This window comes from Loxodonta africana, chromosome 12 (assembly GCF_030014295.1).
Source record: "Loxodonta africana isolate mLoxAfr1 chromosome 12, mLoxAfr1.hap2, whole genome shotgun sequence".
Classification (NCBI taxonomy): domain Eukaryota; kingdom Metazoa; phylum Chordata; class Mammalia; order Proboscidea; family Elephantidae; genus Loxodonta; species Loxodonta africana.
Genome location: NC_087353.1, coordinates 75422871 through 75446838, shown reverse-complemented (window position 1 = coordinate 75446838; position 23968 = coordinate 75422871). Strand labels below are relative to the sequence as shown.

At 42.0% G+C, this 23968-nt stretch overlaps 1 protein-coding gene across 4 annotated transcripts in view; it reads right to left on the bottom strand.

Annotated features, from left to right (window-relative positions):
* The window catches only part of TMC5 (transmembrane channel like 5), a 54734-nt gene extending 39404 nt beyond the window's left edge, over positions 1 to 15330 (bottom strand). For 3 of the 4 annotated variants that reach the window (XM_064295648.1, XM_064295650.1, XM_064295649.1), the window contains exons 1-4: positions 15064 to 15330; positions 14257 to 14982; positions 9508 to 9680; positions 5049 to 5138 (exon numbers count right to left, since the gene is read on the bottom strand). In XM_064295648.1, coding sequence (XP_064151718.1) covers positions 5049 to 5138; positions 9508 to 9680; positions 14257 to 14982; positions 15064 to 15125 — 1051 coding nt within the window. In that variant the 5' untranslated portion in view covers positions 15126 to 15330. Of the gene's footprint in view, positions 1 to 328; positions 639 to 5048; positions 5139 to 9507; positions 9681 to 14256; positions 14983 to 15063 lie in introns of those variants that run through there. The other variant, XM_064295651.1, reaches the window with a different exon arrangement.
* Between the last annotated feature and the right edge of the window lie 8638 nt (positions 15331 to 23968).

The window sequence follows — 23968 nt, the reverse complement described above, 5'->3', positions numbered from 1 at the left end:
GGTTACTTAGCATCTCTGAGTCTCAGTTTCCTGATCAAGCAAATGGGAATAACAAGAGTACCTGCCTCAGAGGTGCATGGTGGGAATTAAAATTAAATTCAACGGATAACAAAAAGGAGGCACTCACTAGAGCACCAGGCACATGAAATGAGTTTGATAAAGGTGAGATGTTAGGGGATGCTTCCAAGTGGCCCCTTCCTTCGTCCCTCAAATCTTCACTTAAGCTACCAAATTTTCAACCTACTCGATGTCTTAAACTAAAAACCCTGTGGACAACTTGGAAGACGACTTTGTTTCCTTCCTAACTCCTCCTCCCCAGTTTTACTACCTTGAATGCTTTCAAGTGAAGTACAAGGAGTGTTGAGGCCGGTATGTCCTGGGATGTGAAGGGTCTGAGAAATGGATTCATTCAGAGACGTTGAAAACTGTGACAGCTGCTTGCCCCTTTTGTAATTCCATTTGCTGAAAATCTGAGAGTCTATTACATCGATGTCAGAAATTGATGCGACCCTGCTGCAGCTTGAGTTTACTAGCACTTTATCTTGAAAAATCTCATTTGGGGATGGGTGGCTTTGAACCCCAGATGGAACATTCTCAACCTCTACGATGATGTCATTCCCTTGGTCATCAGACGACATCTCTTGCTGCCTCCAAGCTTTATTCCAAAGACTTCATACAGTAGTCACACTGGCATGGTCAGGAATTTTCAGGAAAATTGATGGACAATCACAAAGGGATACATCAGTCACATTTTCTAAAATGCCAAGGTGAAATCATCAGAGCCAACCCCACAGAAATCACAACATAACTCCACACATCAACAGAGAGGTCTCCACTGAAGGGGGTGTGTTTTCCTGCAGAGTTCTGTCTTGGTAACCAGGTAAGACATTGGAAACAGAATCCTTCGTTAATGACAATAGGATTCTAGAAACAGAAGGCAGAGCTTCTTCTACATGACTCATAATCAAAGGGCATGATTTTTAACCTGTTACCTCTGGCCTAGAATTTATATTTTACATTTATAATTTCATATACCTATGTAAATCTAGATGGGTTTAGAGTGATAAAATTATCTCCTGACTGCCTTGAGTGGTGGTGGTTGTTGTTAGTTGCCATCGAATTGGCTCCAACTCACGGTGACCTTATGTATAAAAGAATGAAAGGCTACCTGGTCCTGTGTGTCTTCAAGATCATTGGTATGTTTTAGTCTATTCTTGTGGCTTTTGTGTCAGACCATCTCACTGAGAGTTTCTCTCATTTTTATTGACCCCCTGTTTTACCAAACACGATGTCCCTTTCCAGCAATTGGTCTTTCCTAATAACATGTCCAAAGTAAGCAAGTCGAAGACTCCCCATCCTTGCTTATAAGGAGCATTCTGGTTATATTTCTTCTAAGACTGATTTGTTCATTCCACTTAGATTTGTACCACCTTGAGTGGTTAAAAACAAACAAACCATTGCAATCGAATTGATTCCAACTCATGGTAACCCCATGTGTTCTAGAGTAGAACTGGTCCATATAGTTTTCTTGACTGTAATTTTTATGGAAGCAGATTGCCAGGCCTTTCTCCTGTGGTGCTGCTGGGTGGGTTTGAACCACCAATCCTTTAGGTTAGTAGTAGGGACCTCCTTGGGTGGTAGGTACTGCCTACCACTATCCATTCTCTCTTTCCATCATACCAGCAGAAAGTCCTATTTCCGGTGGAGGGACCGTGCTTAGTTAAAATTCTCCCAGCTTCCTTCATGGCTAGGGATGCACCTGTGACCCAGTTTTGGCCAACGAGACATGCAGCTTCCAAGAATGCTCTTTAAAAGGGGACTTTGTTGCCTGGCCTCACCTTTTGCCTTTCACCATACCTCCTCCTTCTTGCCTGGAAGGAATCATTTTGGTAACATGAGGACAAACATTCACCTGTGGAGAAAAAACTAGAAGGAGCATCAGGCCTTGAGGGCATTATGGTTAGAGATGCTGAACAAACTTTGAGTTTCCTCTCCAGGCTTCTTGTTACATGAGAAAAATTAATTCCTTTATTATATAAACCACTGTTTCATATCTGTATCCTGCACCTGAACACAATTCCTATCCAATAGACCTCATTTAGAAATTACCTAGGCCAAGTTGTTTATTTGATAGTTGGAGAAATTGAGGCTCAGAGAGGTGAATTGACCTTCCTCCCCCATCACAGCCTCGTTAACTGGCAGGGTTAGACTGGAACTCAACTATCCCTTCTCCCCACCAACAAGAATAACAATAAAAATACCTGCCATTACTGTGGGACAAACACTTTTAAATAGAGTATCACATTTGTCACAATAACTCTGTGAAGTAGGTACCAAGATCGACCCCATTTTATACCTAAGAAAACTGAGTGTCTTAGGTTGGGCTCTCTAGAGAAGCAAAGCCAGTGAAGCACATGTATATAAATATATAGAGAGATTTATCTGAAGGAAACAGCTTATGCAGTTGTAGAGGCTGGCAAGTCCAAAGTCTGCAGGCCAGGCATCAGGCATCACGCATCAGGCAGGAGGCTTCTCCTGACTCACATGGCTGCAGAAGTTGACAAACCCAAGATAAGCAGGTCAGAAGGCAGGCCACTGGCTCATGGGCTGCAGAAGCTCATGAATCCAAGATCGACAGGTAAAACGGCAGGCCGCTGGCTCAAGTCCCAAGAAACGAAGGTCAGATGATGATGAACCAGAGGCAGGATCCAGAGCAAGAGTTTTCCAGAGTATCCATATATATATTGGATGCAGGCAACACCCCCAAGGAAACTCTCTTACATCAGATCACAAAATGAAGGGTAACTACATCATTACATAACTGCCAAACACTGAGAATCATGGCCCAGCCAAGTTGACACATAACATTAACCATCACACTGAGGATCAAGCAGGTAATTTGCCTAAGGTCACAAAGCCAGCAAGTAGTAGAACTGGGTATCAAACCCAAGTCTGTCTGAATCCAAAGTGAGAGATCTAAAACCACTTCACCCCAGCCCCCTTCTATAACAAGATAAAAACCCAAACCCAGTGCCATCGAGTCGATTCCGACTCATAGCAACCCTATATGACAGACTAGAACTGCCCCATAGAGTTTCCAAGGAGTGCCTGGCGGATTCGAACTGCTGACCCTTTGGTTAGCAGCTGTATATAATTCATTCATTGAGTCACTCATAAATGAATGAATATTTACAAGTGCCTACTATGTGCCTTTTTACTATGTGCCAGGTGTTTCCTAGGTGCACAGCATAATCTATTAGCAGACACTTTATCATGAGGGTGCCCATCAATTAATTGTATCTGCCAAGAGAATCGGGACCAACCCAAGGCAAAGTGGTGACGAAAGCCAGGCTCACCTTTGGATCTTTCTTCACTTCTCTCTTTACCCAAACATCATTCTGGCTAGACAGAGCAGTCTTGCAAAGTTTAAAGACATTTCCTTTCCCCAGTAATTAAAGTCATCTGCTGCAGTGAGAACCAAATGCAGAATGTGATCTTTTATAGCCCCATGATTTTCCCTCCCAAGTAGCAATGCCTGTCCTCAAGACACACCCCTCCTTGAGAAGGCTCTTGAAGGATGAGGCTAAGGGTTATCATGTAGGCTATGAGGCCGGAAGATGGGGAGATAGTTTTAAGTCATGAGGTCTCTCGATTATATAGATGACCCCATCCATTTATTCCTTGGGGCTCACAGATTTGCCTTTTGGTTTCAGTATTCCTAGACTCTCTCTGGTGTTGTTTCCTTTAAAAAAAAAATTATTGTGGTAAAATATGTATAACAACGTAATTTGCCATTTTCTCCACTTTTAAGCATACAATTTGGTGATATTAACAACATTCACCATGTTGTGCAACCATCATCAGTATCTCTTTCCAAAAAATTTTCATCACCCCAAACAGAAACCCAGCACCCCTTACGTTATTGCTAGGTGCCGTCAAGTTGATTTTCGACTCATAGCGGCCCCATGTGACAGAGTAGAACTGCCCCATAGGGTTTTCTAGTCTGTAATCTTTACAGGAGCAGATCGCCAGGTCTTTCTCCCACGGACCCACTGGGTGGGTTCGAACTGCCAACCTTTCAGTCAGCCCCCAAGCACTTAACCGTTGTGCCGCCAGGCCTCCTTCCCCTTAGGTTGCTTCACTTTTAATTCTAAGTCCCTGCTTTTGGATCTGACCTCCCTCACTACACACAAGGGACCCTTACAGAGCTTCCTAACTGATTTCATTGCTTTCTGTCTTTCCTCATTCCAATTGCTCCTATGCTTCACCGTCGTAATAATTTTATGATTATTCAGAAACATTTTGATCAATGCACCTTCCTCCTTACCAACCCACACATTAGCCAAAGGATGGTTTTTAGAGATATTGCATTGTGTGTTTCTTCTTGCCACTTTGAGCACTTCCAACTTGTGCCACGTGAGCGTGTGCCACAAATATATAGTCCTTCCCCAGCACTGACTGACAGACCCAGGGAGAAAGACAGGCTTTCTAATGAGGTTGCTAAGTTGGGAGTGTGTGTATCTGGGCCTGCTATTAGTGCTGCTCCCTGGCCTGTAAGTGTGATAGAGATGAATGAAGGCAAGCTTAAAGAGAAGCTGAGTCAAGGAGAAATGAGGGATGGGTGGAGAACACGAGTTCTTGTGGCACCAAGCCCAGGGCTTCAGACTATGAGGTCCTGGTTCTAATTCATTCAACAAATTAACAAATATCTCGGGAGCACCTACTATGTGCCGGACACTCTACTAAGTGCTGAAGGGTAATTCTACTTTCAGTTCTGTAAGTTTCCTGTTTCCTTCCCACCACATGAGCCATGGGTTTATGTGCATTTGAGTTGAGTTGAGTTTCTGTCACTTGCAACCAGAGGATTCCTATGACACTGTATTCAGAAAAAACTGCATGTCTGAAAGTAAACCCCATTTTGATAAATTAAGCAAGTATTGCATCAGTTAATACACCAGAGGTCAAGAAGAAATGGCCATGGCTGGGTTGCCTGGAACACATTCCTACTCCAGGGTTAATTTTTTGGTCATTGTCCATTTCAGCCTTACCTTGGGGTGACGTGTGCCAATCATGTCCAGATAATGGTGGGCTTCCGTAAGCATGCCTGGGGCTACTTTCATCTTCATAAGCAGGGTTCACTGAAATGAAGAGGCAAGAGACATTGCCAATGAATCTCACCACATTCATTATCACTGAGCACATAATGGTTGGTAAGACTGAGGCCCTGTCCTGAGGTTCTGAGAGAAAAATGATTAAGAACTTGGGTGGAAAACAGGACACAAACACCCTAAAAGTGCTGTTAAACATAAACAGCCCAGATAAATGGTTTTCATCTCACTACAAGCCATGGTCAAAGATAATTGTTAACACTGAGATCCAGAACACATTCACAGTTACATAACCAGGGAAAAAAGAGTTTCACAAAACAATACTTTGTTTTGCTACATAAAAATGCTCTAATATATTCTTATTCTATTCCATTTCATTTTTAATAATTAATTTCACAACCCATGAATGGGTTACAACTCAGTATGTGAAAATTAGTTGTCTAGACGATTACAAAATTCCCTTCCAGCTGTAACATTTTATGATGATGTGTAAATTTGAAATATGGCATAATTTTCTTAGGAAAGATTATGAAATATGGCATAGGGACAGAGTCCACTCTCAGTATCTACACAACAGTGTCACATTCCAATGTATTTTAATCAACCCATGGTAAATATTAAACAGTTCTCAGTAGAGGAAACGGAGCACGTTTTTATGGGGACAATGCATAAAATTACATTGCAGGAGTTTCTGGAGCTTCTTGCCTGGGATTGAATCCCAACTCCGTTACTTACTAGCCGTGTGCCCTCAGCATGTTACTTAACCTCTCTGAACTTCAGTAGCTTTAGTCTGTAACATATGGGTAATGATAGGACCTCCACATAGGATTGTTGAGGACACCGAATCAGCTAATACAAGTAAAATGCTTAAAACAATTCTGTAATGTAGTAAGCTTTTTAAATATTAACTACTGTGGTAGATTAATTACTATTCAGCAGAGATTGCACCCCCTTCCAACCTTGGCCACCACCATTGATTTTGGGCTTGGTCATGTGACCTGCTTTTAATAATAAAACATGGGCAGAAGTGACAGCGTGATCAGTTCTGAGCCAAGGCTTATCGAGATATTGCATGTTTCTGTTTGCCCATTTGAGTACTTCCAGCTTATGCCATGAGAAGAAAATGCACCAGGGAGCCCACCATATCTGTTATGTACTGGTCCAAGGAGAGTGAGACCAGACTTCAACAGAACCCATGACCTGGAGCCAAGCCCAGCCAAGCCCATCCTAGTTCAGCCAAACTCCAACCCAAACCCACACACGTGTGAGTGAGAAATAAATGTTCATGGTACCACATAAGACTTTTGGAGTTGTTATACAGTGTTACTGTGGCAACAGCTGATTCAACTCTTACAGTTGTTGTTGCTATTAACTGAGTTAACATTTCTTGAGCACCTACTGTGTGCCAGGCACTGTGTCACCTAGAGCTTGGAGGACACAGAGATGAACATGGGTTCTTCCTAAGGAGTACATAGTCTTTTGGGATGCAGCAGCACTGGAGAAGTAATTGTAATGCTTTCTGACAAGGGCTACAACCTGTGTCCTACAATGGAGCTCAAAAAATGAAGCCGCACTTGACTGGTTCTTGTTTTGTTTTTGTTTTTGTCACATCTTAATTCCCAGTGTTCTATGAAGTCCCTGGATAGTGCAAACTGTTAACATGCTCAGCTGCTAACCAAGAAGTTGGAGGTTTGAGTCCACCCAGAGGTACCTTGGAAAAAAAGTCCTGGTGATCTACTTCTAAAAAAATTCACCCATTGAAAACCCTATGGAGCACAGTTAAACTGTGACACTACACAGGGTCACCATGAGTCAGAATCAACCTGGAGGCAACTGGATGGAGCTTGGAGGTGACGAGTCTGGCCCTTATTTTACTCAGTGATCTAGCGGGGATGGAAGAGGTCACGCTTTGGGTCAGACAGGCCGGATTCTGTCAATTTAATAGATGGGTGGCTGTGTAGTAAAGAATTTAACCTTGCCCCAAGAGAGGTCTGGAGGTGATCACTAGGCCCTTGGAATGTCCTGCCTGATAAGGGTGTCTCTGTTTAATATAATAATATGACTGATGGTGAGGGCTTTGAGTCAGATGGTATCAGCTTGACCTCCAGAGGGCTAGAGACTGAGGTCAGCAAGGTGAGAAGTAGACCATAGAGCCCCAAGAAAGGCCATGGACACCAGGGCTTGGGTGAGCTTCCCTGGTTGGCAATACTCCGTGCATATTGTCACACACTGTTTCCAGGAAAGTAATGCTGCCCATGACTCCATGAGGAGAGGACAACTGGTAGCTCCATGTTTGGAACGTTCCTGGACTTGGCCCCAGAGATCTCTTCCCTTGACTCATTTTAATCTGTAATCCTTTTGCTATAATAGACCATACCATGAGTATGACTGCTTTCACTAAGTTCTGTGTATACTTCTAGAGAATTATTAAACCTAAGGGTGGTCTTGGAGCCCTAGTGGCACAGTGGTTAAGAGCTTGGCTGCTAACCAAAAGGTTGGCAGTTGGAATCTACCAGTCGCTCCTTGGAAACCCTATTGGGCAGCTCTACTCCATCCTATTGGGTCGCTATGAGTCAGAATCGACTGGACAGCAAAAGTTTTTTTTTTTTTTAAGGGTGGTCTTAACCAAAAAACCAAACCTCCTGCCATCGATTCCAACTCTTAGCAGCCCCATAGTAGAACTGCCCCATAGGATTTCCAAGGCTATAATCTTTACAGAAGCAGACTGCCATGGCTTTCTCCCACAGAGTGGCTGGTAGGTTCAAAACACTGACCTTTTGGTTGGCAGCTGAGTGCTTAACCACTGCACCACCACAGCTCCTAAGAGTGGCCTTACCAAACCAAAAACCAAATCCTTTGCCATCAAGTTGATTCCCACTCATAGTGACCCCACGTGACAGAGTAGAACTGCCCCACAGGGTTTCCTAGGCTGTAATCTGTATTGCCAGGTCTTTCTCTCTCAGAGCTGCTGGGTGGGTTGGAGATGCCAACCTCTTGATTCAGAGCAACAAAGCTCATAACTCTTGTGCTATCAGGGCTCCTTGGCTGCAGATGAACGAGCTGATAAAAGTAAAGCACTCAGCAAAGTCTCCGAGGCAAAAGCTGCTCAGCATTCTTAGCTGCACTTGCCGTGGGGATAGGGCCGTGTTTCTCAATGTTTTTTTTTTTTTTTTTCATTATTGTCCCTTAAAGAGTCTTTGTAGACATTTTTCTTGATTGATCTCCCCCAGGAAATTTTACTATCACAGATATATTACACATACCTGTTGTGTACTATATGTCTGTCTGTGTTTTATACATAAAAATGGTAAGATTTTTTTCTTCCTTCCCAAGACAAATTTCTGCATCCTTGGAGGTGATGTCCCCCATTGAGAAGGCACAATGTAGAGGTTTGGAATGACCCTTGGCTATATAAAAAGTGGATATTTGGCTCTTGAATGGATGTTTTCTACGAATATATGTAACAGTCAGTGTTTTTCACTAGTCCAAGGCAATGCGTACTGCCCCCTCCCTTTGCCTGCTTCAAAACCTCTCTCATCCATCCTCCTTGGGTCTGATCAATCCTAGTTGTGCACCTCCCAGCACCTGGGCCACTCACCGTGTTCCTGGTTGAACACTCTGTCCCTTCTCTGACTCCCACAGGCTCTAAGTTCCTATGACATTGGCTGGATTTTTTTCTCTTGGGGAATGAAGTGGCTTCCCCTAGCAGGCAGCAAGTCTCCTTTTCCTCCTGGAAGGTAAGGGCTGTTCTTTACAATTTCCTTTCCCTTCCAGAGCTAAGTCTTTTAACTGTTGTACACAACAGGTTCTGAGGACGAAGTGACTTGTCATGTATTAATAGTCTGCTTCCTAATTTTCTTTAGTTTTGATGTGCTGTTTCATCTACCCACTTGGGCGTTAAGTAGCTTGAGAATGAAGCTGCTTTTTACTTCCTTGTTCCCCTGACAGATACAGTTCCTAGCACTGTGCTCCGCCCCCAGTATATTCTGAATACAAAGTCCTGACTGTCTGAACACCTTTACCACCTGTACCAGTTCCTGTCACGTCAGCTCTGACTCATGGTGACCCCATGTATGTCAGAGGGGAACTGTGCTCCATAGGATTTTCAATGGCTGATTTTTTCAGAAGTAGATCTCCAGGCCTTTCTCCTGAGGTACCTCTGGGGGACTTGAACCTCCAACCTTTCAGTTAGCAGCCTACTTCGTTAATCGTTTGTGCTACCCAGGAATTACCTGAACACTGTTGTTGTTGTGTGCCATCTAGTCAATTTTAATATTAACGTTGTTAGGACTTCAATATTATCTTTTGGGGGGACACAATTCAATCCATAACACTCCCCGAATACGCTGAATTTTCTTTTCTTCTCAGAAAAGGATCCTAGTCCTAAACGAGTGCTTACCGTAGCCATTTCTAGAAGCACCTGGTGCAAAGTGGCCATATGGGTTTGCCATCTCCATGGATGTCATTTCAATCCTTTCTGGATAATCTTCATTCTCTCTCCCAATGATGCCCAAGGGGCCATCACCCCAGTGATGGGCAGCAGGCTGGATTTGAGATGTTCTGCTGACCACCCTGAAATCCCAAGATGAGGGGTCATTATCCATCCAGTAGTGTGGTTAGGATATTCATCCATCCATCCATCCATCCATCCTCCATCTACTGATTCTACATACGCTGACTCAATGCCAATTACGTGTCAGGCACAGGCTAGGGAGCGAAGGTACAAGGATAAAGACATATAGTGTCTGTCCTTAAGGAGCTCCCGATGCCATGTGGTAGAGTTTGTTAGACATGGCCATAAACAGTTATAACACAAGTAGAAACTGATGAATATCAGAAGACAGTTCAAAAAATTCAGAGGAAGAAGAATTCTGGCTGGGATTTCAAGGGAAAATCTACATGGAAAGGTAGCATCTGAGCTGGGATTTGAAGGATAGATTGAAACATAAGAGTTGGGGGGGCACCCCAAGAATGAAGAACAACATAAATAAATGTGTGAGGCCGGACAGTGCAGGATATATAAGAGGAATGCTAAGAATATCAGCTAACCCGGAGCAATGGCTCTCAATTTTATATATATGTGTGTATATATATATATATATATATATATATATATATATATATACATATATAAACAATTCCTGGGCCCCACCTCAGACAATTAATTTGGAATCTCTGAAAGTTTGGCTCAGGCATCTGCATCCTTTTTAAAGCTCCCTAGGTAATCCAGCAAGTCTCAGGATCAGCCAGGGTCAAGAACCACTGGCCAAGAGTGTATGGTCCAGTTAGAGAGGGGATAGGAAGTAGGAGGAGGTCAAATGGGGCTGGTCTTTGGCCAGCATCTTACATTAGCATAGTGCACCCTCACTTATAAATGTTTTTATATGTGAAGCAGTGTGGACTTTCTCCCAAATGTTACGAGGACCATGGAAGATGAGAAGCCGAGACGTGACAGGGTCAACTGTATATTTTGCAATGATGACTCAGGCAAGATAAGACCAAGGAGATGTTTTGACTTGGTCCAGTTAACCCAGCTTACTCTATTTGCTGTATTTCTTACACTTGCTCTAACAGTTATTTACACATTTTGACCCTAATGCCCACCCAAATCCCATATCCTTGTTCTTAGAGATAAAATCAGGTGATCGGATTTTGTCAAATTCATAAATATTACTAGTAGAAGTAGTAAATGTAAAATAAGACTCATATTGGTTAAAATTGCACATGGTAAAATTTGTTATAGATTTAAAAAAAAAACCAAAGAATTATATCTTGTTGGTAACACTGAATAGTAAACCAGTTAACCTAGGAAAAATTAGGTTGGTAGAATTAAGCCACTCAAACTAATACTGTTAATAGACAGAACTGTATCTGGTAAAATTTGTCACTGATGAAAATTTGATGAAAGAATAAAATCCTCTTGACAGGATTTAGATCTACAAAATCTGAACCAGGAAAAAATGGACTTAATGAAAATAACAGCTTTAAAGAAATGCTAACAATGCCAAAATCTACAATTGATAAAATTTCATGAAAACAACAGTGCAGAAGATCAATAAATCAAATCATTTATAGAGTTTACATGAAAAGGAATTGATTCTGATGACAAAAATTTCAGTAAAAGAAAAGTGGAAGAAATCAGGAGTGGCTCAGCCATCTTGTATAAAAAAACAATTGAGAAATTAAACAGACTTCATGGAGTTAGATATTTTAAAGATTTTCTTGACAAAATTTTTTTAGTGTTGATGTAATTCTAGTTAAAATGTTTGGATTCATAACTCTAACCTCATTGTCAAAGTAGCAGGGCCAAAACCGTGGGGATCTACAAATACCAACAACATTCTTTACAGAGATGGAAAAACTAATTGTTAACTTTATATGGAAAAGGAAAAGGCCCTGGATAAGGAAAGCACTATTGGAGAAGAAGAATAAAGTAGGACTCGCACTATCTGACCTCAGAACCTACTATACAGCTACAATAGTCAAAACAGCCTGATACTGGTACAATGACAGATACATTCACCAATGGAAGAGAATTGAGAACCCAGATGTAAATCAACCCACCTATGGTCACTTGATCTTTGACAAGGGCCCCAAGCCCGTCAAATGGGGCAAAGACAGGCTTTTTAACAAATGGTGCTGGCAAACCTGGATGTCCATCTGCAAAAAAATTAAATAGGACCCATACTTCACACTATATACAAAAACTAATTTAAAATGGATCAAAGACTTAAATATAAAGCCAAAAACTATAAAGTTCATAGAAGAAAAAATAGGATCAATGCTAGAGGCCCTAATACACGGCATTAACAGGATACAAACCACAACCAACAACACACAAATTCCAGTAGATAAGCTAGATAGCTTGGATCTTCTAAAAATTAAACACTTATGCTCATCAAGAGACTTCACCAAAAGAGTAAAAAAGAGAATCTACAGACTGGGAAAAATTTTTGGTTATTATAAATCAGAGAAAGGTCTAATCTTCTAAAGTCTACAAGAAAACCCAACACCCCTACAACAAAAAGACAAATAATCCAATTAAAAAATGGACAAAGGAAATGAACGGACACTTCACAGAAGAAGACATTCAAGCAGCCAACAGACACGTGAGGAAATGCTTGGGATCACTAGCCATTAGAGAAATGCAAATCAAAACCACAATGGGATACCATCTCATCCTGGCATTACTGGCACGAATCAAAAAAACAGGAAATAACAAATGTTAGAGAGGCTGTGGGGAGATTGGAACTCTTATGCACTGCTGGTGGGAATGCAAAATTATACAACCATTTTGGAAAACAATATGGCACTTCCTTAGAAAGCTAGAAATAGAAATACCATATGATCCAGCAATCCCACTCCTAGGAATATACCCTGGAGAAATAGGAGTCATCACAAGAATAGACACATGCATACCCATGTTCATTGCAGCATTGTTCACAATAGCAAAAAGATGGAAACAACCTAGATGCCCAGCAACAGATGAATGGATAAACAATATGGTATATACACACAACAGAGTATTACACAATGATAAAGAACAGTGATGAATCTACGAAGCATATCATAACATGGATGTATCTGGAAGGCATTATGCTGAGTGAAATAAGTCAATCACAAAAGGACAAATATTCTTTGAGACTACTACTGTAAAAATTCATGAAAAGGTTTACACATAGAAACAACCTTTGACGATTATGAGGGAGGGGAGGGGTGGGGATGGAAAAGCACTAAATAGACAATAGAACCTTTGACGATTATGAGGGAGGGGAGGGGTGGGGATGGAAAAGCACTAAATAGACAATAGATAAGTGGTAACTTTGGTGAAGGGTAAGACAGTACACAATACTGGGGATGCCAGCACAACTTGTAAAAGGCAAGGTCATGGAAGCTCCGTAGACACATCCAAACTCCCCAAGGGACCGAATTGCTGGGCTGAGGGCTATGGGGGCCATAGTCTTGGGGAACATTTAGCTCAGTTAGCATAATATAATTTATAAAGAAAATGTTCTACATTCTACTTTGGTGAGTAGCATCTGGAGTCTTAAAAGCCAGTGAGCAGCCATCTAAGATACTCCACTGGTCTCACTCCTTTGGGAGCAAGGGAGAATGAAGAAGACTAAAGATACAAGGGAAAGATTAGTCCAAAGGACTAATGGACCACACCTACCACAGGCCCCCACCAGGCTGAGTCCAGTACAACTAGATGGTGCCTGGCTACCACCACTGACTGCTCTGACAGGGATCACGGTAGAGGGTTCCAGACAGAGCTGGAGAAAAATGTAGAACAAAATTCTAACTCACAAAAAAAGACCAGACTTGCTGGCCTGACAGAGACTGGAGAAACCCTGAGAGTATGGTCCCCAGGTACCGGGTTAGTTCAGTAATGAGGTCACTCCTGAGTTTCACCCTTCAGCCGAAGATTAGACAGCCCCATAAAACAAAACGAGACTAAAGGGACACAACAGCCCAGGGACAAGGACTAGAAGGCAGGAGGGGACGGGAAAGCTGATAATAGGGAACTCAAGGTTGAGAAGGGAGAGTGCTGACATGTCGTGGGGTTGTTAACCAATGTTATAAAACAATATGTGTACTAACTGTTTAATGAGAAACTAGTTTGTTCTGTAAATCTTCATCTAAAGTACAATTTAAAAAAAGTGGGGATCTAACAGTCTTACATGGGTTGGATAAGGAAGAGATGAGAGACAGGTATGAGTCCTTTGGTGGTGCAAATGGGTAAGTGCTCGGCTACTCACTGAAAGGTTTGGAATCCAGCCAGAGGCAACTCAGAAGAAAGGCCTGGCAATCTACTTTCAAAAAACAATTGAAAACCCAACGGAGCACAATTCTGCTCTGACATACATCGGGTCACCGTAAGTTAAAATCAACTCAATGGCAACTGGTTTGGTTTCGGTTTGTTTTGGGAGACTGGTGAGGAAGTTATCCAAGCAAGAGGTGATAAAGATTAAATTCAGGCAAGGATTTGAGGACTCAGGCAGAGGGTCCATGACCCAAGTGAGGTCTATAGGTAAGTATGGAAGTTTCAGCACAACTTCAGGACATGGAAACCATCATACCATCCTCGTCATACCCCAACCCAAACTATACCAATCAAGTGTCATTGGAGGGAGATGCTTGCACTTACCTCCCGGTGGTTTCTGGGACCTCAGAAGAGCCATAATCATGACGGTCCTCAGCATCTGGGTAATCAGGTTCCCCCCAAAAGTCTGGAGAGTTCTGAAAATCCTCAGCAATAGGATAGCCTGGTTTCCCAAAAAGGTTTGGAGAGGTAGGTTGATTTTCAGCACTTGGATAATCAGGCTTTTCTGGAGAGTGTGTGTATGGATTGATTCTGGAAACAGCATATTCTGAATTTCTTCCTGAACCTAGATCGTTGCGACTGGCTCTGGGACCAGAATAGTTAGAGGTGCTCTGAGCTCCAGGGTAGTCTGGTTCTTCCAAGGATCCAAAATAATCTGGATTTGTTCTGGAGCCTGAATAGCTTCCACTGTTTCTGGAACCTGGAAAATCAGGATCTTGTTGAGATCCAGGGTAGTTTGGCTCTCTGGATGAGCCTGAATGGTATGGATTGCTCTGAGGTTCAACATAAGCTGACTCTGCCAGAGATCCAGGATAGTCTGGATTTGTTCTGGAGCCTGCAGCATGTGAATTTCTCCTGGTGCTGGAATAGTCTGGATTATTCTGAGACCCAGGATAATCTGGCTCTGCCAGAGATCTGGGATAGTCTGAACTTGTTCTAGAGTCTTCAGAATATGGATTTCTCCTGGCGCTGGGATAGTCTGGGTTACTCTGAGATCCAGGATAATCTGGCTCTGCCAGAGATCTGGGATAGTCTGTATTTGTTCTGGAGCTTGCAGAGTATGGGTTGTTCCTGCTTCTGGGATAGTCTGGATTGTTCAGGGGATCTGGAGAACCTGGATAGTTTCGAGACCTTGAATAGTCAGGGTAATCTGGATCCTCCTCATACCCGTTATTTCTGTAGTAGGCAGACATGCTGGCACAGATTCTTTACCCTGAAGAGTTAAAATATTCCTGCATTTGCAGTTACTCGGGGATAATTTTTTACCTGAAAAACAAAAAGAAAGGAAAAGGTCAGGTTTTTCATTTCTTCCCTGCAGGGATCACTGGTTATCCTACAGTATCTATTCTCCTTTTTTTCATAGTGAGGAACAGGCTGCCCAGAATAAAGACCATGTGTTCCAGCCTCCCTTGCAGCTAGGTGTGGCCATGAGACTAGTCAATAGGATATAAGCAGAATCACTTTACAGGCTGTACTCTCAAAGAGAAGGGGTATGTCCGCCCTTTCTTGGTCTTCTTGCTTTCTGTGAACTAGAATGTGGAAATGATGGTGCACCATGTTGGGCCATACACACAAAGGCAGCACTTCAGGGAGAGCAGCACAACAAAATAGAAAGAGTCTGGATTTCCAATGACTTCACAGAGCAGAGCCATCATACCAGCTCAGGCTTTAATGTGAGAGAGAAATAAACTTTTATCCTGTTTAAACCACTATTTCTTGAGTCTCTGATGTGTACAGCCAAACTTATATACTGACCAATACATTCCCCTAGTGGGGAGTTGGGAAGGGAAAGAAAGGCAGTAAACTAAAGGATTGGAAGGACAAGGACTTCCTGAGTACTTTGGTTGTACTTGTGGTTCTAAGGTTCAAAGCATAAATTAGTAGAAATACACAAAGGAAAAATAGTTAATGGTAACTAGAGGATAAGGAAATAATTGCTACGACCCTTTCCAATTTGAAAATATGATTTTATGAGTACCACGAGCCTCTTAATCTATAAGCGTGGCATATTTTCAAGTCAGAAGTGGTGAGGTCTTAATTTCTAGGTGTGCTGGATATCTGTTATTTTCACTTGCCTTTTTTTTTTTTTTTTTTTATTACCCCTTTCCTCTTCCTTTGGCATCAATGCCCTGATTTTCCTCTGGGGATCTTCCACTCTTTGTCCGGGAGATTCAAGAAGAACTGATTGCATCCTTGGGCCCAAGGATGGTCACAGGGCCCAGGCCTGACTGATCAGTGTCTGCCATCCCCCTGGCTATAGACTTTGGTTTGGGAATGGACATATGACCAATTCAGCCTTCCAAGACTTGGCTAGACTTACTGAGAAAGAAGTGCTCTTATTTTACTGAGGTTACTAAGGTAACAGGATATAAGCCTGGAGCTGCTGGTGTAGTGTGAGTGAGAATCAAGGAGAAAATAATAAGGGAGAAAACTTGAAGGAAGAATCAAAAGGATCTGCTGACTGACCTGACAAGGGAAGAGGGAGAGGTAAGGAAAATATAAAACAATAATGCCTCCACTGTTTCAAGCCAGTATGATTAGTAGAATAATAAGGCTTTTGAATGAAGTGGAACAATTTTCGAGTTCAGTAAACTTTTACAAGTTTTTCTCTAAGCTAAAATGATCAGACTTGTTGAGTAAACAGCAGTAAAGACAATATTAACCTTCTGCCATCACCTATAGTCTTAGAATGTTCATTTGCCAACTCAACTCCATATTTCTTAGCATAGCAATTTTCTTATGCATAAATGACAGGAAATCTGGATTAATGATAGCAAAAGCTAGGTGTGAACTGGATGCTTTTCTTTATTTTTTCCTTACTCAGATCCGCTTCTACCTTTTATGGCAACACTTCAGTTTTCTTTGAGTAACCCCCTTGTCCCCACTCTTGGTCCATGGAGGTCAGCTTTGAACATATGATTCAATCAGAATTATTTTCTCCTGGACACAGTGATTGGGCAAGGGTACATAACTCAGTGAGAACCAATAAGATTTGATTCTGGCAGTTTTGTCACAACTGTTGGGAAGAGAAGCTCTCTCTTTTGGCTGAACTTGTAGTTAGAAAGTTATAAGCCAGCAGCTGCCAAGAGTCACCAGTGGAGAAGAATAATCACAGCAGGGAGAAGAAAGAGTCTAGAGATAGAAAGAGGGGCCAAATACTGATGACATTGTTTAAGCACCTGAATCCAGCCATGCCTGAAGGCCACCAATCGCTGGGTACTTGAGTCATTACCTTCTCTTTTTTACTTCAATTCGTTTGAGTTGGGTGTCTGTCATTTGCAAGTGAACAAGAAGAATTCTGACTAACATGCCAAGTTTTGCAAACAGGAACATCTATACAAACTGTGAGTGCTATGAAGACTAATTATTATGCTCTATGTTTTTTTTTTATTGCAAATTATTTGTCATAACGTGGAAGTTGAACCATTTCATTCACCTGTATTCTAAAACTAGACATCAACTTATGTAGGAACTTCCATGGCCTTACTAAAATCCAAGCTATTGCATCTAACAAGTTAAACGATGCAGGCCTACTAACTTCAGGAGATTGAAACAATTAGATCTATACCAGCCCCAGAGAAATGAGTGTATCCACCAAAAAGCAACAAGATGTTCATAGCAGCTTTTTTTTTTTTCCCCCTGTGAAAGCAAAAAAAAACTCCCACTCCCGGAGATCACCTTTCAGCCAAACAATAAACAGGTCTATAAAGTGAACAATAACACCTGTGAGGAACGTGTTCCTTAGAACAGTCAACCATACAAGACCAAAAGGGCAACATATGCCCAGAAACAAAGTCCAGAAGGCAGGAAGCGGCAGGAAAAATGGGCGAATGGAAACAGGGAACTGAGGGAGGAAAGGGGTAGAATACTGTCACATTGAGGGGATTGCAACTAATGTCAAAAACAAAGTGTGTATAAATTGTTGAATGGGAAACTAATCTGGTTTGTAAACTTTCACCTAAACCACAATAAAATGTTCAAAAATAAATAAAACAAAAACAACTTAAAAAGCCCAAAACTGGAAACAACCCAAATGCTTTTCAATAGCAGAATGCGTAAATAAATTGTGGCCTGTTCATACAATGAGACACTACACAGCAATAACAAAGACTCCACTTCTAGTACATGCAACAACAGGGATGAATCTCGCACATACAATGATGGATGAAACAATGTCACAAAACAATCTGTGTATAAATATTTAAATGAGAAATTAACTTTCACCTATATCACAATTAAAAAAAAAAACATTTTAATGAATTAAAAAAAAAAAAGAAATAAAACCATTTCACGAGAAGTGTTGCTACATGGGCCGAAAAAAGACGCTGATCTGAAGTTGGTTAATGGCTCTGGCCTTGCCACGTCACCTGCTGATCCTTGCTAGAAGTGCAAAATTAACCAGGTTTTTAAAAATCATCAATTTATGTGGTAGCTAGATAAAAATGCGCCTGTGAACACTGGTAAAAACCAAAAGTATATTTGAAGGGGCATCTATCATTAAGGCATTATTGTCCTTTAGTTAAAAAAAATAAAAGAGGAAGTCAGACATAAAAGATTACATACTGTATGTATGACATTCATGCAAAATTCCAGAGCAGGGAAACTAATAAATGGTGATAAACCTGGTTACCATCAAGTTGATTTCAACTCACACCGACCCTATAGGACAGAGTAGAACTACTCCATAGGGTTTCCAAGGCGGTAATCTCTACAAGAGCAGACTGCCACATCTTTCTCCCTTGGAGTGGCTGATCCAACCACCTACCTTCTGGTTAGCAGCCAAGCACTTTAACCACTGTGCCACTAGGGCTCCTTTTAAATGGTGATAAAAGTCAGAACAGCAGTTGCCTTGGGGAAAGGGAGAGGTGGGTAATATCTGGGAAAGGACGTGAAGGAGCCTTCTGGTGCTGGAAATGTTCTATATCTTGATCTGGGTGATGGTTACGTGGACTGGTGTGGGTGGGTGTGTGTGTGTGTGTGTAAAAATTCATCATGTTGTACATCTAAGACTTGTGCATCATTGTTGTTAGTTGCTCTTGAGTCAATTCTGACTCGTGGTGACCCACATCTCTGTAAATATATTACTCCTTAATTTTAAAAGCCCCTAGGTGGTGTAAACAGTTAATGAGCTCACTGCTAACAGAAAGGTTGGAGGTTCAAGTACACCCAGAGGCACCTTGGAAGAAAGGCTTGGCAATCTACTTCCAAAATCAGCCATTGAAACCCCTATGGAGCACAGTTCTTCTGTGACACACATGGGGTCTCCATGAGTTGGGAACAACTTGATGGCAACTGGAAAACATTTTTTAAAAGAAAATGAAAAAGACCTAAACCAGAAGCCATAGCATAAAACTTCTTTTTCCAAAAGGGGCGATTGTGGAAAAAAAAAAAAAAAAAATTAAGGGTTCTGGCTTACAAGCATTTGTAGTTTTCTTATGCAAAACCAAAAAACCAAACCCACTGCCGTTGAGTCAATTCTGACTCATAGCGACCCTATAGGACAGAATAGAACTGCCCCATAGGGTTTCCGAAGAGCAAGTGGTGGATTCAATCTGCTGACCTTTTGGTTAGCAGCCGTAGCTCTTAACCACTGCATCACCAGGGCTCCATAGATGACAAAAAATCTGGATTAATGAAAGCAAAAGCTAAGTGTGGACAGAATGCATTACCTGAATTGAATCCTCTGTGTTTATGAGGCTGTGAAACGAAAGTGGTTAGGAACCTAGCCCTTGGCGTTAGGTAGAACTGGGGAGAGTTGCAAATCACTGACTGTGGAGACTTGGACAAGTCGTTTAACTTCTCTGACTCTGTTTCCTCACCATAAAGTACCGGTAATGATAGGGCGTCGCTGTAAGTAATGACTGGCATATGGCACATAAAGCAGTTGGCACCAAGGGAGCATTCACTGAATGGAGGCTATTCTTACCGCTATCTTTATTCATGTGTAAAATAAACCCTGCCGTCTTCCAAAAGAGACATGAGTTGGTGGACAATAAAAGTCATGATTAGAGAAATAGAAAATATTTTATAGTAAATCACTTGTTGTTACCTGCCATCACATTGGCCCCCAGTTCATGGCAACTCCATGCATAATGCAATGAAACACTGCCCAGTCCTGCTCCATCCCCGTGATCAGTTGTAGATCAGACCATTATGATCTATAGGGTTTTCACTGGCTGATTTTAGGACGTAGATTACCAGGGCTTTCCTCCTAGTCTGACTTAGTTTGGAAGCTCCCCCGAAACCTGTTCAGCCTTATAGCAACAAGGAAGCCTCCACAGACAGACAGGTGGTAGCTGCACATGACCGGCATTGGCTGGGAATTGAGCCTGGATATCCTGGATGGAAGGTGAGAATTCTACCACTGAACCACCAGATAGAAAAAAAAAAATTTTTTTTTTTCTAGAGGGAGATGTAATTCTACAAAATTTCTCAGTTAACATAGTCACTGTAATGGAGAAATCAATGTTTGCTGTGAGTTTATTAGCCAAGACTGAAAGTGGATCATGACAGGTACTCTAATACTCACTGTTTGTGAAAAAGAGGAAGTTTTATACCAGTTTCTCAAGAGAGCCAATCTTCTTCCTAGGATGGATTTCTGAAGAGAAGTTATCATGAGAACCCTTCCAAAAGGATCTGAGAACAGTATGTGGACCAAAGAGCTCAAAAGCTCTAACAACTCCAGGACAGGCTGCAGGAGTAGAGGGCGTGGAGACTGAAGTCTCCTCTAGGTCACTGTGAGCAGCTGTGCAGTCCCTTCAGTAAGGCACTGTCACGTGGTGATTCCTGGCCAATCGGCTCTAAGTGTAAATGACTTGTGTCACTTCTAAACCAAAGCATTCAAGAGCCCAAACACAATGCTCATAGCTTCCTTTTCCCCTGACACGGCAACCAATGGCATTCTAGATGGTGACCCCTCCATCAGCCTGGGATCCTGCATGACTAAATGGATCACAGCCCACCCCCACCCCACCAACCCACAGTAGCTTTTTATGAGCAAGAAACAAACTTTTATATGTTAAGCCACTGAGATCTTGAGGTTATTTGTTAGTGCAGCAAAGTGTGGCTTAGCTTGGCTAATCTAAGACCATTTTGGTTTGTTTTGAATATTTGACAAATTTATGTGCATATATATATACATATATGTGTATGTGTGTGTGTGTGCACATGCATGTGTATATATATACACACACACATACATATCTATGTATTTATATCCATATCTGTATAGATCCTAGATCTATATGGAGTCCCTGGGTGGTGCAAACAATTAATGTACTCGGCTGCCAACCAGAAGTTTGGAAGTTCAAGTCTACCAAGAGGCAACTCAGAAGAAAGGCCTGGCAGTCTACTTCGAAGAACCTGCCATTGTCTGAGGGCTGGGGACCATGGTCTTAGGGAACATCTAGGTTAACTGGCATAATATAGTTCATAAAGAAAATGTTCTACATCCTACTTTGGTGAATAGCGTCTAGGGTCTTAAAAGCTTGCAAGTGGCCATCGAAAATACACCTATTGGTCCCATCACATTAGGAGCAAAGGAGAATGAAGAAAACCAAAGACACAAGGAAAATATTAGTCCAAAGGACTAATGGACCATATGAACCACAGCCTCTACCAGCCTGAGCCCAGAAGAACTAGATGGTGCCTGGCTACCACCACTGACCACACTGACAGGGATCACAGTAGAGGGTCCCAGACAGAGCAGGAGAAAAATATAGAACAAAATTCAAAGTCACAAAAGATGCCCAGACTTCCTAATCCGGTAGGGACTGGAGGAACCCCCAAGACTATGGCCCCCAGACACCTTGGTAACTCAGAACTGAAGCCACTCCCAAAGTCCATCTTTCAGCCAAAGATTACCCATTGCCACTGAGTTGATTCTCACTCATAGCGACCCTATAGGACAGAGTAGAACTGCCCCATAGAGTTTCCAAGGAGCACCTGGTGGATTCAAACTGCCGACCTTTTGGCTAGCAGCGTAGCTCTTAACCACTAAGCTACCACCGCTTTCAGCCAAAGATTGGACAGGCCTATAAAACAAATAATAACACACATGAGGAATGTGCTTCTTAATTCAATCAAGTGTACAAGACCAAATGGGCAACACCTGCCCAAAACAAAACAAAAAAAAAACGAGAAGGCAGGAAGGGACAGAAAAACTGGATGAATGGACACTGGGAACCCAGGTGGAAAGGGAAAGGGAGAGTGCTGGCACATTGCAGGGATTGCAAGCAATGTCACAAAACAATTTGTATATAAATTTTTGAATAAGAAACTAATTTACACTGTAAATTTTCACCTTACACACAGTGAAATTTAAAAATAAATAAGATGAATACAAAACAATTCCTGCTTATTCAAAAAAAAAAAAAAAAGAATCACCACACCGGACTAAGTCCAGCACAACTAGATGGTGCTGGCTGCCACCATGACTGCTCTGACAGGGATCACAATAGTGGGTCCTAGGCAGAGCTGGAGAAAAATGTAGACAAAAATTCTAACTCACAAAAAAAGAAAGACCAGACTTACTGATCTGACAGAGACTGGAGAAACCCCGAGAGTATGGCCCCCCGGGCACCCTTAAAGAGCTCAGTAATGAGGTCACTCCCTAGGTTCACCCTTCAGCCAAAGATGAGACAGGCCCATAAAACTAAACGAGACGAAATGGGAACCCAAGGTCAAGAAGGGGAGAGTATTGACTTGTCATAGAGCTGGCAACCAGTGTCACAAAACAACGTGTGTATTAATTGTTTAATGAAAAACTAGTTTGCTCTGTAAACCTTCATCTAAAGTACAATTAAAAAAAAAAAAAAAAGAAGAAGAATCAGCCATTGAAAATCCTACAGAGCACAGTTCTACTCTGAGCAGAAACACGTGGGGTTGCCATGAGTTGGAATCATCTCGACAACAGCTAGTTTGATTTTATACATCTATTCTGGATTTTTATATAAACAGATGTGACATGCAATCAGCTGACAATTGATTTCAAGTCTCTTGGTACAATTCTCTGTTCTCCTCACGTCATTTTGACAAGAGCAGTCTTTTTCACAGTCCAGGCACAAGTGGGGCTCTAAGTCCCTAACGCCTGCACTGGAACAAATTCCTAAAGAGACAAAAAACTAAGCCCACAGAAAAGGGCTGGGGAAGAAGCAACCAAAAAACCAAACCCACTGCCATCGAGTCGATTCTCACTCATAGCGACCCTATAGGACAGAGTAGAACTGCCCCGTAGAGTTTCCAAGGAGCGCTTGGCAGATTTGAACTGCCAACCTCTTGGTTAGCAGCCATAGCACTTAACCATTACTCCACCAGGGTTTCCCCTGGTGGGGAAGAAGAGGGAGGAGGAAACGGCTACAAGGAAATAGTCTTGCATTATCAAATGCAGTGAGAGTGGCCTTATGAGAACCTTACTCTTACCTTCCTATTAACTGTTAGAGCAGTACATGAAATATCCTGCCCCCTCAAAGGAATGACAATTTTGCTTTATGCCTTGGAAAATTTCTTTCTTCAATTTTTGTTTCTCTTGTCCCTCCCCAAAAGAAGCCCTGGTGGCTTTCAGCCCTCGGCTGTGAACCAAAAAGGTTGACGGTTAGAACCCACCCTGCAGCTCCACGGAAGAAAGACCTGGCAATCTGCTCCTGTAAAGATTACAGCCTAAAAAACCTATAGGGTAGTTCTACTACATCACATGAGGGCGCTATGACTCAAAATCGACTTGATGGCACTTAACAACAGCACCTCCACAATTAGGGCTATTTCCTGACCCATCCACTTTCAGTCCTTCTTTTGACAGTCAATTTAGGGCTTCCCACTTCATTGTTTCAAGGAACTCTGGTGGTGCAGTGGTTAAGAGCTTGGCTGATAACTGAAAGGTTGGTGGTTCAAATCCACCAGCCTCTCCGAGAGAGAAAGATGTGGCAGTCAGCTTCTGTAAAGATTACAGCCTTGGAAACCTTCTGGGGCAGTTCTACTCTGTCCTACAGGGTATGAGTTGGAATTGACTAAAAGCACACAACAACAATTCATTGTTTCA